Raw genomic sequence first — 17,829 nt, forward strand, 5'->3', positions numbered from 1 at the left:
CCACCAGGCTCCACGCCAGCCTCTGTAGGGGCCATGCATTGACACCACCTTTGCGACTGATGTCTGCCAGCACTGGCATGTTGTCTGCATGATTGAGAATGTGGCGGTGATGAACCTTTGGGGGGAAGAACTTGTCCCATTGCCACATTCTAAAGACTTAGCATCCTGTTGTTCAAGGGGGCTAGGGAATCTAGCATGTTGGGGACCTCCGTGATAACCCCCAGTGCTGGCTTGTGCCAATGGACGTAATATGGTGTATCGATGATAGCCAGAGATATCGTCAAAAGCATCAGTTATCTGCGATGTTACGTTCCATGTGTGTTTGTGTATTTTTCTCTTTTCCTCCTGTGCTTTTGTTTCTATTTGTTTCTATACATTATTCTTAGGTTGTGATTATTGGCTGTCCATCAGATACGTGATGTCACGATGTCACACATCAGAACTGACCTCCCACCAATCAACTGACGTTCCGCCAGTTTAAAAGGCCCATTGACAAGGATTGAGGAGATCAGTGCCAGATCTCAGTCAACATCCATGCCTTGAGCTGTCTGTGTCTGTGTTTTGTAACATTGTAACATTTTGTAACAAATGTATCATTTACACCTCTTCAGTTAAAAAGTTTTCAACGTTAACTGTCTTCCTGGCTGTTTCTGCTACTCGCACACATGGAAACAGTTGTATCTCATGTAAATGTTGCGCAAGCATCCCGTTTACATCTTTAAGCACGTAACATTTGGTGGTGGCAGCGGTGGGATATTCCTTTAAAGGGATATCTTATTTTTTGGGATGAGTTTTGTGAGGTATGCTGTTGCTTGTGTGCTGGTGGAACAACCATGAAAGGTGTATTGCTTGTATGAAAAGCAGTGAGTGCAGGTTCCGTATGAAAGGGTATATGACGTTACTTTGGAGTTTAGTGTTTGTGGTGTTAAGTTTAATTAGCATGGCTGATTTTGATCTGGTTAGTTTTGCGAGTGCACCGACTGTCGAACAACTGGAAAAGTGCAGGAAAGATGATTTATTGAGCGTTGCTACATTTCCACTTTAAAGTTTCTAGACAGCAGCTTAAGCGACAAATAAAAAAATTATAGTACAGGAGCTGGAGAAGTTAGGTGTGTTGAAACTGGCTGATTGATCTGAGCAGGATCCTCTTGGTTCTGAAGCATGCCCTTCTTGGACTGGTGAGGAGGATGCGAGTGAGACTGATGAGGCGGAGGGTTCAGTCAAAATTTGCACTCATGTTTATGCTAATTTCATTTTCATTTTTATTTTATTTGATAGGGACAATGCTCATTGATCAACAGACAAGTTACTTGCTGTAAACAAGCCAGAGTTAGCTACAAGTGCTAGTTTCCATCTGTTGTCCCTAGCCAGGTCTTAACAGGCACCCTAAAATACAAAAGTCAATAAACTTTTGAATAACTTTTGAACCGTAAGGGCTACAAAGAAAATAAATTTTTCCTCTGATTGCCTTCCTCAAGATCACTCGATTGCATTTATGTCATGACAAATTTTCCGCCATTTAGAATTTTCTGAAAAACATACTTTTTTCTACTACCCCTAGGCTGTTGGTCTAATTTTCACGAAAATTCTTCCGACCATGGCGACAAAAATGTATGCATTTCAAGTTGATTCGTCAAATTATTCTCGAATACCGCGCGAACATATTTTCTGTAGCGCTTGCGAAAACTGACTAAGGCTGTATCTCCGCAACGCTTTGTCGTATTCAGACCAAACTTGGTATATGTCATCACAAGCATAACCTGAGGCTACATACTGCGTTTCGGCGCAGCACCACCTACTGGTCCGGAGATACAAAAAATGGCTATTTTTGTGTATAACTTCTGAACCGTTTGTCCAAAAATCATAAAATTGGTCTTGTTAGATTTGGGGCGTCATGTCGAGTCGAATGATGTCCAACTTTCCCATATCAGCCATTTTGGCCGTCGGCCATTTTTAATTTTGTAGTAAAGTTCTGTATGAACGCTTTAGCCTATCGTTACGAAGATCGGTATGTGTCTTCGGCACCATGCCCTGAAAGTACTCAAAATGTTTCAGGGCAGCGACACCTTTTGGTCAAAAGTTATAATGAAATTTATACCATAATGTATACCGTTTGGTGACATATTAACACCAAACTTTGTATGTGTTTTTTAACAAACACTGTCACCTCACTCTGACAACATCACATCAATTTTGTAATTATGCCACCTATTGGTCGAAAGTGATAATCCATTAAATCACATTTTTAATTACTGTTTATATGATTTTTTTTGCCTAAAATCCTCTTTAAATGTCTTTAATTGCTCATTGTTGCAGTTGGTCTGACATTCCCAGCCATGTTAGCATGTCTTATCGCCTTCTTTGCACTTGGCCCCGATAATTGCTGCTTGCAACTATATTTTTTCCTTGTTTTCCTCTGATTTCTTGGCTCAAGACGATTCAATTGCATCCTATGACCCTAATTTTCCTTAATGACATTTTTCCGCCATTTTGAATTTTCAGAAAAACCTACTTTTTCGAACTCCTCTTAGGTTGTTGCTCCAATTTTCACGAAAATGGATTCAGATCATCTTCAGACCTTGCAGACAAAAAATTAAGGAATTCAAGTTTATCCATCAAAGCAAAATAATTAGATGAAGGGCACGTCAAAATGTATTTTAGGCTACATCTCTGTAATGCTTTAGCGTATTCTGACCAAACTTGCTGTATTATGACAACCATGACCTGAGGGTATCTGCACAATTTCAGCGTAGTGCCACCTAGTGGCCAGGAGATATGGAAAATATTTTTTTTTGCTTATAACTTTTGAACGGTTTGGCCAAAACTGGTCTCTTTAGATGCGATGCAGCATGCAGGGTTGAAAAATAACCAATTTTTCCATATTGGTCATTTTGGACATCGGCCATTTTGAATTTTGTTATAAAATCCTATATTTTAAATGAACACATTGGCATATCATTTCTAAACTCTGTACGTGTCATCTGCACCATGCCCTGAAGGAACTTCAAAAAGTTTAGAGACAGCGTCAAAAGTTATAATGAAATTTCCAAGAATGCTAATAACTTTTGTTTAAATTAGCCTATTGTAAAGAAACTGGTCTAAATAGATTCCTTGGGTCATGCCAAGAACACAGATTCCAATTTTGCCATAGTCGGCCGAACTTCCTGTTTGCCATTGTGATTTTCTTTAAAAGCCTACTTTTTCTAACTCCTCCTGGACCTAGACTGTTGGTCCGATTTTCACCAAAATCAAATCGTATCATCTTCAGATCATGCCGGCAAAAAGTTTGGGATTTTGTGTCGTTAGACAAAACCATTTTTGTATACCGCATCAACAAATTTGATGGCATGATGCCAAAATGACTCTGAGGCTGGATCTCTGCAATGCTTTGGCATAACCAACACACTGCAAGGATAATAAAAGATAAGTTAGATTAGCTTACTTCTCATTCAAAAAACAACTTGTTTTTTTATCGAATGGGCCACAAGAGAACTTTTAAAAAAATAAATTAAGACAATTATCTACCTTCATCTGCACATGTTGAAGTAGATTCAGCTAAAGTAAAGATGAAAAACCGCACTCTCAGGTTCTATTTTCATACATTTATTACTTTCATACATTTATTATTACCATGCCCATGAGGGCATGGTAATAATAAATGTATGAAAATAGAACCTGAGAGTGCGGTTTTTCATCTTTACTTTTGTTAAACGTTTTTTATTACTCGCACCCATAAATTAATTTGCGAGTTGAGCGCGCCTGCTCTTAGTACTATTTAGAAGTAGATTCAGCTCTCATCATCTCAGAGAGAATATGCATTTTTAATGCAGTGTCAAATGCAGTTTTTCCTTTCACTTTCTGTAGTGAATAATTTAATTCTTCACTGATATGACTCTCGTGCAAAGTTTGCACACTCGAGTGATATCCACTGGCTCGCCTTCATGGTTTAAAACGGAAATTTAAAACGGTGCGCGCCATTTCCCGTGATAATAAAATTCAGTAAATTATTAAATAAATGAGTAAATAAACAAGTAGGCTCAATTAATCATGCCCACACTCCAGTTCAGTTGATGGTTGTAATGCACAAAAAGCTGGTCTGCCAACGACCAATAAACTGAAATGAATAAGAAGAATTTGATTTAACTAAGAGAAATCAAAGAGAAATCAAATTTTTTTTTTTTGACTATATGTTTGAGTTATTGCTGTGCAATTGAGTTATGCAATCCCAATGACTGTGATAGAGCGAATTTAATGGGTTTTCACAGTGAGCTCCAATGAGGGCACCGAGCTTTTATCTTACACACGCATACATACAAGCAGCTCCTGAAGACAAAAAAAGCTGATGGCATGTATCACAGGCTTACGGGCACTCCGCTTGTGACATCATGGACTGTCATTAGCCAATAAATTGACGTGTTTGTCACACTAATGGTGTTCCCCATTGTGTCAATATCAGACATGGCGTTAAAGTTCCACTTCAAAAGGTTAAATATCTTTTTTATCTTTTGTTTTATAGTATTCATTCCAGTCAAAATGTGTATGAATTTGGTGTTAATCCCAATTTAATTCAGAGTATATACATATATACAGGGTTGTGTAATAAATACCAAGTGTTGTAGTAAACCAATTCTGCCTCAGGTTTCATTGTACCGTTTCACAAACCAAGAGGGATGTCTAGTGACTTGTCTAGGGATTTGTCACCCCACAAGTGTCTTAATGTGACACTTGTGGGTTGACAAATCTGGATTAATGTCAGATATGCAAAATAAATTTAATTTATCCAGGAACTAGGTTAAGCAAATTGAAAAATGTAAAGTATATGTGAACAGCCATAGTGTTGCTAGCCATTCGAATCAATGAATTTTCTATTTCAGCATTGTTTTCAGCATTAAGCATGAACAATTTTTATAAAAAAAAAAAAAAAACTTGTAACACCACAGTATTCACCTCAACAGAAGTTGCATAACATCTCTAATGTATACATATCCTAGAGTATTTTTGTTTTGTTTTTTTGGCTCACCACCTCTCAGTGATTCTAATCCAACTGTAAACCCCTGCTGAGAGTTCAGAAGGGTACAGTTTGTTTCACACAGGCTTGTAAAATTTGTTTTTTATGATGAGCATTGTGGTGTAATGCTCTATTTAATAACTGACTGACATATGCTGTTTGAGTTTAGATATGGAAATGGCCATTTGTATCATTGAATATAGTGGTTTAAGAAAATTTAAATGAGTTTTAAGAAAATTAAGAGTAGAATATAAGCCTGATTCTCAAACGAATAGCCACTGCACATCTGCTTTATGACCAACAGGCGAACAATGTCTCTCAGTTGCATTTACATTTTCCTTGTTGGCTTTACTAATTGTTTCTTTTTCGAAGTTTGCTCAAAATCTGAGTTCAGCTTGGAAGGAGATTACTTATTGGGTGGCCTTTTCACTTTACATGAAATTGACCATGAGACACCCCTGTTCTCCCCAGAGACCACTGAATGTTTCAGGTAAGCAAGGTTATTTTCATCAGCTGGGTTGCCTGTATTGTAAATCAAAGTAGCATTTCTTCATAGTCACATTTATAAACTGAAACTTTTAATGACATGCTATTAACTTCCTCATTGATGTTTTCAAGGCACAGTCCCTCAAAATCTGGCTATCAGATGTTGCAAGTAATGAGGTTTGCTGTTGAAGAGATTAATAACTCCACCACTCTTCTGCCCAATGTTTCTTTGGGCTATGACATTTTTGACCATTGTTCTAATACATTCAATTTCCATTCAATCTTAAGTTTTATCTCAAATAATGGATCAATAAAACCTAAAGAAAAACTGAACAACTATCAGCCTAAAGTGATTGCTTTAACAGGGCCATTTGGAAGCACACAAACTATTACTATTGCACCACTATTCACAATGGACCTTATACCTATGGTAAGTAATGCTTCTTTTTATAGTTTGCATAATGAAATACTTTCACACTTACTTACTGCCCTTTGTTCAGGACTACACGGTTACAATATATACAGTAAAATGCTAATGAATTGTTTATAATATTTTGTTGTCTTCTGTTTCAAAGGTGAATTATGGAGCTTCTAGCTATGCATTAAGCAACAAACTTAAGTATCCTGCTTTTGTAAGAACAATGCCTAGCAACAAAAACCTGATAGAAATGATTATTCACATCATTCAATGGTTTGGATGGAACTGGGTTGCCTTTCTTGGTAGCCAAGATGATTACAGTTCAGACGGACTAAAGCTGTTTAACAAGTATATAAGCAATGCTGGCATTTGCTTGGCCTATCAAGAGAGTCTAAGCCTAAATGCAAACTACAGTCTAACACTTCAAAAGATTAATATGCTCGATATCAATGTCATTGTTGTTTTTGCTATGCCACAATATGCAAGCAAAATTATCAAAGCAGCCATAGCAAACAACATCCAAGACAAAGTATGGATTGCAAGTCAAGCATGGTCTATGAATCATAAGCTTCCCAGAGAGCCAGGAATTGGGAGAATTGGCACAATCATTGGTATTACGGAGAGATTGTTGACATTGCCTGGATTTAATGAATTTGTCAATAAAGACAGGAGATCAACTGATGTCACCCATAATGAAGAGAGTGACATCCAGAGTAAGACATGTAATCAAGTTTGTGATTACTGCACATTGTTGACCGCAGAGGAGATTATAAATGAAAAACCCACATCCTCTTTTGCCATCTATGCTGCCATATACACCATAGCTCATGCATTACATAAGGTTCTGCAGTGCGACATGAATGGATGCCACAAAAACACAGTGGTAAAGCCATACATGGTAAGAGAATTCATTTGAATTTATGACAAGTTGATCAATATATTAATTACATTATTGAAGTAACAATGTTTTATTTTTATGAAATTGCATATTATATTATTTACAATATTTACAATAATTTAATAACTAAATAAAACATATTTATATTAATTTCTTAAAGTTATAGTAATATTATATTTTGTCTTTTTTTGTGTGTTAAATAATGGGGGTAAAATCACCACAACTCACAACAGCTTTTGGGAGAAATTAAGAAGTTGGATTTTCCACTCAGTGGTCGTCAGGTGAAATATGATGATAATTATGATCCACCCATCAATTATGCCGTTGTGCTCTGGCACACTGATTTAAATCCTCCACAGTTTGAGATGGTGGGCACATATGATACATATCCAGAACTGACTTTTACCATCAACAACTCTCTCCTGCCCTGGAATAACAACGGTTCTGTAAGTCTTAATTTGACGAGCCTTTATCTAAACATTTGGCTTTATAAATTCCAGTTTTTCTCAATCAAATTTAAAATATTGACATCAAGACTATTAGATTGTTCTCTGTCAATTCATTTTTCATAAAGCTGGTAACACTTTATTTTAATGTGTACTTGTTACACTTTACATCTAAATACTATATTAATAACTATAAATTATGCATAATTACATGCAACCATTAACCAAACCCTAATCCTACCCTAACCCTATAGCACTGGGGCAAGTTCAGCTCCAACCCTAATCAAACACACCTGAACCAGCTAATTAAGCTCTTCAGGATTACTAGAAAGCTACAGGCAGGTGAGTTTGATCAAGGTTGGAGCTAAACTCTGCAGGAAAGTTCCCTCGAGGCCCAGGGTTGAGAACCCCTGCTATAGCAAGTACATGTAGTTAATTAATATTACTCAGTAAATGTATAATTACACTGTAACAGGCAAACATTTTACTAAACTGTAACCAAAGATCTCTTTTTTCTATGTTTGGAAGCAAGATTTTAGAATTTTTGGGGGTGTTTAAGGGAATTATGTAATTTGTGTTCAGATGAGTTAATTGTTTAACAATACTGACACAGTTTAGAAAAATGTGTAAAATCAGTTGAGAAAATTTTTAACATTAATAACATATTTTCTTATTCTTTAAAGGTTCCTTTCTCAAACTGCTCTGCTGAGTGCATGGAGGGATTTTCAAGGCAACCTAGAAGTTTTCATAGTTGCTGTTTTACGTGTAAAAAATGCCCACGTAACAGCTATGTGGATTATTCTCGTAAGTACAAATTAAGTTTCCAAAAATTTAATGTTTATAAACATTACATTCAGTTCGAATGTACTTTTCTTTTTTTTTTTTTTTACAAAAAGTGCTACATTTTTAAAACTCTTAGACGTAATCTCACAAAACAATGATCAAAACCACAATGTTTAAAAAGGATGTGTGAGTGTGTGTGATCCTGGTAAACCCTTCATTATGAGGACAGATGGCAATATCAAAAATCCTTCTCCTTGTGAGGCCATTTTTGGTCCCCATGAGGAAAACAGCTTATAAATCATACTAAGTGATGTTTTTTTAAATGTTAAAATGCAGAACATTTTCTCTGATGGTTAGGTTTAGGATGGAAAATGTCCAATTAGGTTTCATGGAAATGTCATATCTTCTTCACATCTTTTAATCCCACACTGGATATATACTATCACAAAAAGTTATGGAGGTCTTTTTTTCTGGAGGTCTCCTACAACAGGTTTACATGCATCAAAGGCCAAAAATCACTTTCATTCTCTCATAATATACAGTGCACATCACCACATTTTCCAATGATTCTCAAAAGACTCATCCAAAGACTCAGTCTCTCGAAACCCCTCCTTTCTGCGAGCCTACTCTGCTCTGATTGGCTAGATGTCCCAGTCTGTGGTGATTTGTCTACCGTTTACAGCACATGTTGGAAACGAAATGCCCAGCCATTACCATAACTGAATTTCAGCTCCGGAGGCTTGTACACACTGTAAAGACAGTAATGATGGCGTCAATTTTACGATATCAATCCGAGCGCGAGTCTGATGATGAAACATTGAAAGCTAGTTATTCAACCCGAAACTCCGTCGCAAGGACGACTTGAGCAGGACGTTTCTCAGTGATACGCTACTCAGTTTGACGTTCATCATGAGATGTTGCAACTAATTCCTCACCATCAGCATTCAACAAACTGATGTGTATATTGCTAATTTATAGCAGTGCACATGTGGGAACTGTATAATTTACTGTATCAGTAACAGCGTGTACATTACGCGAATGACTGATGTAACATTAAAGTTTGTAAAACAAATCTTGCTACACCCTTTTCATCATTACTCAAAGTAGAAAGAACAACAGACAATCTGCATTAATGGACACAATTTCAGGTAATAGGGTCACACTGCTGATTAGCAGAAGTATTTCAGGAAGACAGTAGTAACGTGAGTTAGCCGGAGACCTACACTATATAAAACGCAAAACTACGTATTTTTGAACACCCGGTAGAAAATACATACATCGATGTCAGGCACTGTAATTTGCTCTGGCCCCCTTCCTGTTTGCCGGATTGATGAGATCCTTGGTAGACTGTCCTCACTCAGTGGCTGGCTGTCTGAGTGGTGTCCGCACTAATAGAATATAGAATTATAGAATTATTCTATAATATAGAATTCATAGACAATTGGAAAAGTTTTGGGGCAGACCTGACCTGTTGAAAAGAGATGGTGTTCATTCTTCCTGGGATGGTGCTGCTCTTCTCTCTAGTAATATGGCACATATCCTTAGAGCTAAAACATGAATTGGGGCTCAGGTCAGGAAGCAGACAGACTGGCTAAACCGACCGTCTGCTAGCTTTTACACGTCACTGAGGTCAGATAAATCCCATCACATAGAGACTCTTTCACCTACAGTAGATATCATCATATAGAGACTGTGTCTGATCCCCGAGTAAGGAAATACAAAAAACCTCCCAAACTTATTTAAGGGTAAAATTTTTATTGATGTTCAACAGATAAAAAACAGATATAATACAAATGAACAAATGATAAAAGCTCGGGTTGCTGAATATTCGATCCTTTACTTCAAAAGCACTTATTGTTAATGATATGATCACAGATTATAACCTAGATGTGCTGTGTTTGACAGAAACCTAGCTAAAACCAGACGATTACATTACTTTAAATGAGTCCATCCCCCAAGTGTTAGGAAATAATCAGAAGATTCAACTGCAAAATGAAAGATATGTTTATTGAGAGCTGGTCAGATGCTGGGAGAGTGATGGTGTGCAATTGTCCGGTATGAAGCCCTTGGCAGCACAGGGACGCTGAGGACAACTCGATCTCTCCGGTGATGGTGATGATGATGAAGATGATGAAGTCCAGAGAATAGCGGAGATGACTCAGGGACCGGAGACCAGGAAGTAGACGGCATGAAGAACCAGGAGTTCTGAACACGGAGGACATACGGGAACAGGAGACAGGCAGGAAACAACACGCGGGAACATCCACAACGATCTGACAAAGACAAGGCGACAACAGGGAGACTAAAAAGATTAAATCCGCTTTCCCACTGTCTCAAGTTCAGAATACGATTGACCGAATACGTGGGTTCCCCGTCTACGAGTCGCGGCGGTGGGGGAACCGGGGTGGGCGGATTAAGCTGAGAATAAAATACAGGCTTTACTTTGGAGACATGAAAAACAGGATGAATTCTCCTGTACGCCGGAGGGAGTTTGAGTCGGACTGCCACTGGACTAAGGATTTTGGTGACAGTGAACGGGCCAATGAATTTAGGAGCTAACTTACTAGAAACGGAGCAGAGCGGAATGTTCTTGGTTGCAAGCCACACTTTTTGACCCACGACGTATACAGGAGGCCTTGACCGGTGGCGATCGGCCTTAGCCTTGGTGCGCGCCCCCACCTGGAGCAGAGTCTCACGGGCTCTATTCCACGTGCGGTGACACCTCTGGCAAAGGCGTGAGCGGAGGGGACCGCGACTTCGGATTCCAGACTCGGAAAAAATGGTGGCTGGTACCCTAGACTACATTCAAACGGAGAGAGGCCTGTGGATGACACTGGTAATGAGTTATGTGCATACTCAACCATAGAAAGTTGCTGGCTCCAGGAGGAAGGATTCTTGGACACCAAACATCGCAACAATCTCTCCAAATCTTGGTTGGCTCTCTCGGTTTGACTATTGCTCTGGGGATGATAACCCGAAGACAGACTGACTGTAGCTCCTAGTAATCTACAAAACTCCTGCCAGAATTTGGACACAAATTGGGGTCCCCTGTCGGAGACCACGTCCATCGGGAGGCCATGTAAATGAAAGACGTGATCTACGACAGTCACCGTCACCGCTGTCTCCTTGGCAGAGGGTAATTTGGGCAAGGGAATTAAATGTGCCGCCTTCGAGAACCGGTCCACTACGGTTAAAACAACCGTCATGTCATTAGAGAGCGGGAGGGCGGTGACAAAATCTAGCGCTATGTGAGACCAAGGTAGAGTCCTGCACGGGTTCGGGTACCCGCGGGCAACTGTGTCGGATACGGGTGCGGGTCGGGTTGGACACGGGGGAAACACGGGTCTAAACACGGGTTTAAAACAATCACGTGCAAACGTAAAAATATATGCATATTTTTAGGAACACATCTACAAAAATATGACTGTATTTCAAGTTGATAAAATAATTTCAAATACACATCAGTTTATTTGTTTATTTGTGTACTTTCACTTAAAAAAATTCATCATAACCGCGCGCGCAATCTGCTTGCAGTCGTCGAGATGGATGCTGAGGAGTTAAAGAAAAAAGTAGCTAGTGGAGATGGTAAAGTTGTCGACAATATGTCATCAAAAATCAAGTCCAGTGTGTGGGAGAAATTTTGAGTAATCTGAAGAAAAAAATATTGTGAAGGGCTTTGCTGCATGTATTTTCGTGTTGGATAGCCGCAAATGTGGAACTTCATCGCTGAGGAAGCACGCAGATAACTGTGGTAACAAACCAATCAGTTCTATCGAACAGTATGTGTGGTGTGCAGGGCGTGTTTGAACCCAAAATTGTCAGATGTAGGTTAGACGAAATTGCATGGCAGATATAGTGTTGTAGCCACGTCTGTTCGATTTGTAAAATGTAATAAGGCTACTCAGTTTTGTGGTAACGTTAGCCATGTTCTTCATGTACCGGCCTTTTGACAGCTTCGGCTGAAGTTGTCCTTGTGTTAATGATCGTGTAATAACTTCTGTATGACCTGGCAATAAACATTTTTGTAAGTGTGTCTATAATGTGATAGTCTAAGCTGATTTTATTTCGGTTGCGGGTCGGGTGGTCGGATCTATTTTAAGCAGGTTGGGTCGGGTGCGGATTTTAATTAGTGCTGCTGTTGGAAAACGGGTCGGATGCGGCTTGAAGCACTGCGGGTACGGGTGGGTGCGGATTTTAATTAGTGCTGCTGTTGGAAAACGGGTCGGATGCGGCTTTAAGCACTGCGGGTACGGGCGGGTGCGGATTTACAAACTGCAGGACTCTGGACCAAGGTCTCGAAGGGACAGACAGCGGTTGGAGTAGCCCATCAGGAGGTCGGTTAGACGTCTTACTAATGGCACAAACTGAGCAAGCCAAAACAAAACTGCGAATGTCGCGAGCCATTAACGGCCACCAGAATCGTTGCTTTATTAAACAACTGGTGCGGTTTACTCCTGGATGACAAGCCACGTTGGAGCAATGACCCCATCGTATGACTTCGGACCGTAACTCCTCCGGTACAAACAATTGACTCGGTGGGCAGCCGGGCGGAGGCTTTACCCCTTCTAAGGCTGTCTTGACCTTCGATTCGACCTCCCATGTGAGTGTGGAGATAACTAGTTTCTCGGGTAAAATGCACTCGGGAGTAACCGGGCGTTCGGATGGATCAAAAATACGAGATAAGGGATCGGGTTTAATGTTCTTGGACCCCGGGCGGTACGAGAGAGAAAAATCAAAACGTCCGAAAAAAAAGTGCCCACCGAGCCTGCCTGCCAAGATTATTGTTATAAACATGAGCCTCGTCTGAAAGGCAAAGGGGGAGGTGTCGCTGTAATTTGTAGTAATATCTTCAGAATTACTGAGAAGTGAGGAAGTGTTGGTGCTTAATGTAACACTATCTAGTGTACTGTATACAGGCCACCAGTGCACCATAAATACTTAATCAAAGAATTTGATCATTTTCTATCAGAGTTATTACTGGCTGCAGATAAAGTCCTAATTGTTGGTGATTTTAATATATATGTAGATAACGAAAAAGATGCATTGGTATTGGCATTTAAAGATAGTTAGACAACACATGTCAGGACCTATTCATTGTCGTAATCATACTCTAGATCTAATATTATCACATTGATGCTGTTGACATTCTGCAGCAGAGCGATGACATCTCAGATCATTATCTAGTCTCGTGTAAACTTCATTTAGCCAAGGCTGCAAAGCTGACTCTGTGTTACAAATATGTTAGACCTATCACTTCTGCTATTAAAGATTGCTTTATTAATAACATTCCTGATCAGTTTCATCTCCTCAGCATCCCAGATAGCTTAGAAGAACTCGATATTCCGAAAGAAACTTTTGACTCTCTCTTTTCCAGCACTTTAGACACAGTTGCTCCTTTGCGCTTAAAGAAGATTAAAGAAAATAGTCCAACGCCGTGGTACAACGAGCACACTCAGGCCCTTAAGAGAGCAGCCAGAAAAATGGAGCGCAACTGGAAGAAAACAAAATTAAAAAATGTTTCACATTTCATGGAAAGAGGCACGAGAGGCCTTAAAAACTGAGACACTGCTTATTTTTCAACCCTATTAGAAGAAAATAAACAAAACCCTAGGTATTTATTGGAAACAGTGGCTAAATTAACAAAAAATACGGCTTCAACCCCAGACGTTTCCAAGCAGCACAGCAGTAATGACTTTATGAACTTCTTTACTTACAAGATTGATAATATCAGGGAGAAAATTTTAACTATGCAACCGTCTCCTACAGTATCGCATCAGGGAGTGCATTGTAGTCTCCTTGAGGAAAATTTCGATTCATTCATTGCTATAGGAGAGGAAGAATTTTCTAAACTCGCTAAATCATCTAAACCGACAACATGTATGTTAGACCCTATACCGACTAAGGTATTGAAAGAGATGCTTCCAGAGGTCATAGATCCCCTTCTTAATATCATGAATTAATCTTTGTCATTAGGATACATACCAAAAACGTTTAAGCTGGCTATGATTAAACCGCTTGTTAAAAAAACGCAACTTGATCCTACAGAATTAGTCAATTACTGGCCGATCTCGAATCTACCTTTTCTGTCAAAGATACTAGAAAAGGCAGTATCCTCACAACTATGTTCCTTTTTAGAAACAAATGGTCTCTGCGAGGATTTCCAGTCAGGATTTAGACCGAACCATAGTACTGAGACAGCTCTCATTAGAGTCACAAATGATTTGCTCTTATCATCCGATTGAGGTTGGATCTCTCTATTGGTGTTACTCGATCTTAGTGCTGCATTTGATACTATTGACCACAACATTCTTTTAAATAGACTCGAAAATTATGTTGGCATTAGTGGAATTGCATTAGCATGGTTTAAATCATAATTATCTGACCGTTATCAGTTTGTTGTAGTAAATGAAGAGATGTCTTATTGATCACAAGTTCAGTATGGAGTACCACAAGGTTCAGTACTAGGACCATTGCTGTTCACTCTTTACATGCAACCCTTGGGAGATATCATTAGGAAGCATGGCATTAGTTTTCACTGTTATGCTGATGATACTCTGCTCTATATTTTTTCACGCCCTGACGAAACTTACCAATTCACAAAATTAACGGAATGCATTGCTGATATAAAAAACTGGATGACTAGTAATTTCCTTCTACTTAACTCTGAAAAAAACAGATTCTAATTATTGGGCAAAAAACTTCCCATAAATCCTGATGTACTCGTTATATCATAAGAAGAGTGGCGTCTATGCTAATATTAGTATCTCTGTTTATCCTGGGGTTTACCGCAGTCTGCCGGATCCAGGCCGTATCCAGATCCAATGAAGGGCCTGCGTTTGGACATGACAACAACGCAGTCCTGATGTGTCAACTAGTCTCTCCCCTGTGAAGGCCCATTTTTCCTTCCCTTTACCTCTGTACAGATAAAACGTTGTCAAAATATCTCCGGTATATTTATGTAAAGTGTCCCCGGTTCCGGCTGACCTAATCTATGCAGCCTAACATTGAATTATAGAAATTGATAATATGTTATGTGTATGCTAGGTCAAAGGATCTACCGCCAGCAGTCGATTTTGATTCTCTAGGTATCATCAACTGGATGGAATTTTGAGATCGCAATAGACGAGAAGGACTATAATGCGTTAAGAGCTCGCTCAAGTACTGGGGAGCTAAACCAGGAACAGGAAGGGGGCCAGAGCAAATTACAGTGTCTGACATCGTACTTGCGAGTTCACACACCTCTTTAACGTTCATTTTAATTATCTCCGACTGGTGAAGTCGAACATCATTAGTGCCGTGTATAATAATTAATATTATTAATAAAGCAATCTTTAGTGGTAGAAGTGATAGTTCTAACATATTTGTAACACGGAGTCAGCTTTGCAATCGTGGCTAAATGGAGTATACTCGAGACTGGATAATGATCTGAGATGTGATCGCTCTGCTGCACAATGTCAACAAGTTAATAATCTCATTACCTAATTTGTTTGGTATTTAAGCCCTGTGTTTGGTTCTGTTCAGTTGTCTGTTAATGTTGCATTTACGCCATTCTGTCTATCTTGAGTTCTTTTTTTTAAATAAACTAAGAACGGCTGTGTTTTGAAACAATTGTTATGTGGAAAGAAACATGTATAGATTTTAAATGAATGACTAGCTGTGTGGAAAAGTTTGTATTTTTGTACTAAGACATTAGAAAATGTCCAACTTACTTGTGAAAATAGTACTAAAGCGAAGTATATTCTTTTAAATTATATTATTAGTTTAATAATTACCATTTTTAAAAGTATGCTGAAGTGTACTGTACTTTTTTTCACAAAGCTTTTGGAAAATACTATTACTAAACATTCATATTATTTTACTGTTTTTCAGGGGACCCCTTTACCTGTTTTCCATGTGCAGAGAATGAATGGTCTGATGAAGGCTGCACAACATGTAAGACACGTTCTGTTGTCTATCTTCAGTTCACAGAAATCTTCTCCATTGCTGTCATGGTTTCTGCCACATGCACAATTATTTTACTCATTGCCATATTTTGCCTTTTCTCAAACAATTACAACACACCAGTGGTGAGGTCTGCTGGTGGTAGCATGTGTCTTCTTATGTTGATATGTTTGATTTTGTCTAGCATAAGTGCATTCTTTTTCTTTGGAAACCCCACATTTGCACTTTGCCTCCTGAGAAAGGTCATATTTACATTTTTCTTCACTGTCTGTATTTCCTGTCTGACTGTCCGTTCCTTTCAAATTATTTGTGTTTTTAAAATGGCTGCTCAGTTCCCAAAGGTGCACAGCCTTTGGGTAAAGCACAATGGACAGTGGCTTTTCATTGCATTTTCTTCTGCCATTCATTTAATTTCTTGTGTAATATGGATGACTGTCTCTCCTGACAAACCCTTCGCTGACTCATGGACTTTTAAAGATCAAATGATGCTCATCTGTGAAATGGGGAACTCTATAACATTAACCATAGTTGTGTTTATAAGTTGGTTTCTTGGTTTCCTGTGTCTCCTGTTTTCCTACATGGGAAGAGATCTGCCGAAAAATTACAATGAGGCCAAACCAATAACCTTCAGTCTCATTTTGTACTATCTTAGCTGGATTGTGTACTTCACAGCATACCTCTCTGTCAAAAGCAAGTATGTCACCCTTTTGAATGCAATGGCCCAGATATCCAGTATAAATGGAATTCTCTTTAGCTATTTCATACCAAAATCTTACATCATAATATTCCAACCACAAAAGAACACTCCCGCATACTTTCAAACATCTATTCAGAATTACACCCAAACCATTAGTAGGACTTAGACATTAGTCTTCATGTATCTACCTTATTTTTTAACACAAGAGCAGATGCTGCTATTTATAACTTGTGCGAATGTGCGAAGCTTCCGGTCTCGTCCGCTACCAGTTATTTTAGCTGTGCAAAAACATTCCTTTGTACTGGAATTTGTTATCATATCTGAATCTATTATCATAATCATAAACACACTGATTTGTAGCACAAATAGTTTTACTGTTTACTACACTTTGTTATTCTTCTTGTTATAGAGGCTAATGAATCAGAAGTCTCACACATTCACAGATTATTAGCTTACTTTCGAGTTGCAAAATAAGGTGGATAGGATGTGAACGTAGTGTAACAGCGCAGCGCTTCTGGGTTGTACGTCAGAACGTAGGTGTCACGACACGCACTCGAAGGAAAAGGTGATAATCCAAACGCAGTTTTATTTAGGGTAATCCGTATCATAATCCAATAACAGGCAAAAGGTCATAATCCATAGAAGCAGTCCAAAACACAATAAACAGGCATGAAGAACACGGAAAAGCGGGTGACATAAAACAAGGATACCAGAACGAGTGCTAAAACAGGCAGGGTATAAATACACACAAAACTAACAAGGGAACGGGAAACAGCTGTGTACAATGATCAATGATGAGTGCAGACAAGGATTGTGGGAAATGCAGTTCATGATGTGAATGACACCGTGGGGCAAGAGGACCTCTAGTGGAGAACAAGGGAACACAAACCAGACACTGTGACAGTAGGCTCATTTCCACGGATTCTGTAGCTTGCAGAAACAAAAGATTTTAAAGCATTTAAGCACTGACACCGCAAGGCAAACTGCACCTTATCTCGGCGTTCGACAGGGCATTTTGTGAATCAGAAGTTGTTATTTGAAGTTCAGTCGATCGGTAAAAGTCAATTTAACAGAGGGCTAAAAATTTAGCTATGTTTTGTACAATTTTGGATGGAACGGAATCCCCCATCCACCCGCACTTGCTTGCCCTTA

General features: G+C 39.0%; 1 protein-coding gene across 1 annotated transcript in view; it reads left to right on the plus strand.

Annotated features, from left to right (window-relative positions):
- LOC309512864 (taste receptor type 1 member 1-like) overlaps positions 1-16,843 on the plus strand; it is a gene marked incomplete at both ends in the record, with an annotated part of 19,543 nt that extends 2,700 nt beyond the window's left edge. Inside the window, 6 exons of the mRNA XM_082188584.1 lie at positions 5,381-5,498; positions 5,627-5,924; positions 6,070-6,810; positions 7,044-7,250; positions 7,940-8,060; positions 15,909-16,843. Coding sequence (XP_082044710.1) covers positions 5,381-5,498; positions 5,627-5,924; positions 6,070-6,810; positions 7,044-7,250; positions 7,940-8,060; positions 15,909-16,843 — 2,420 coding nt within the window. The remainder of the gene's footprint in view (positions 1-5,380; positions 5,499-5,626; positions 5,925-6,069; positions 6,811-7,043; positions 7,251-7,939; positions 8,061-15,908) is intronic.
- Between the last annotated feature and the right edge of the window lie 986 nt (positions 16,844-17,829).

This window comes from Leuciscus leuciscus (assembly GCF_965113295.1).
Source record: "Leuciscus leuciscus genome assembly, chromosome: 13".
NCBI lineage: Eukaryota > Metazoa > Chordata > Actinopteri > Cypriniformes > Leuciscidae > Leuciscus > Leuciscus leuciscus.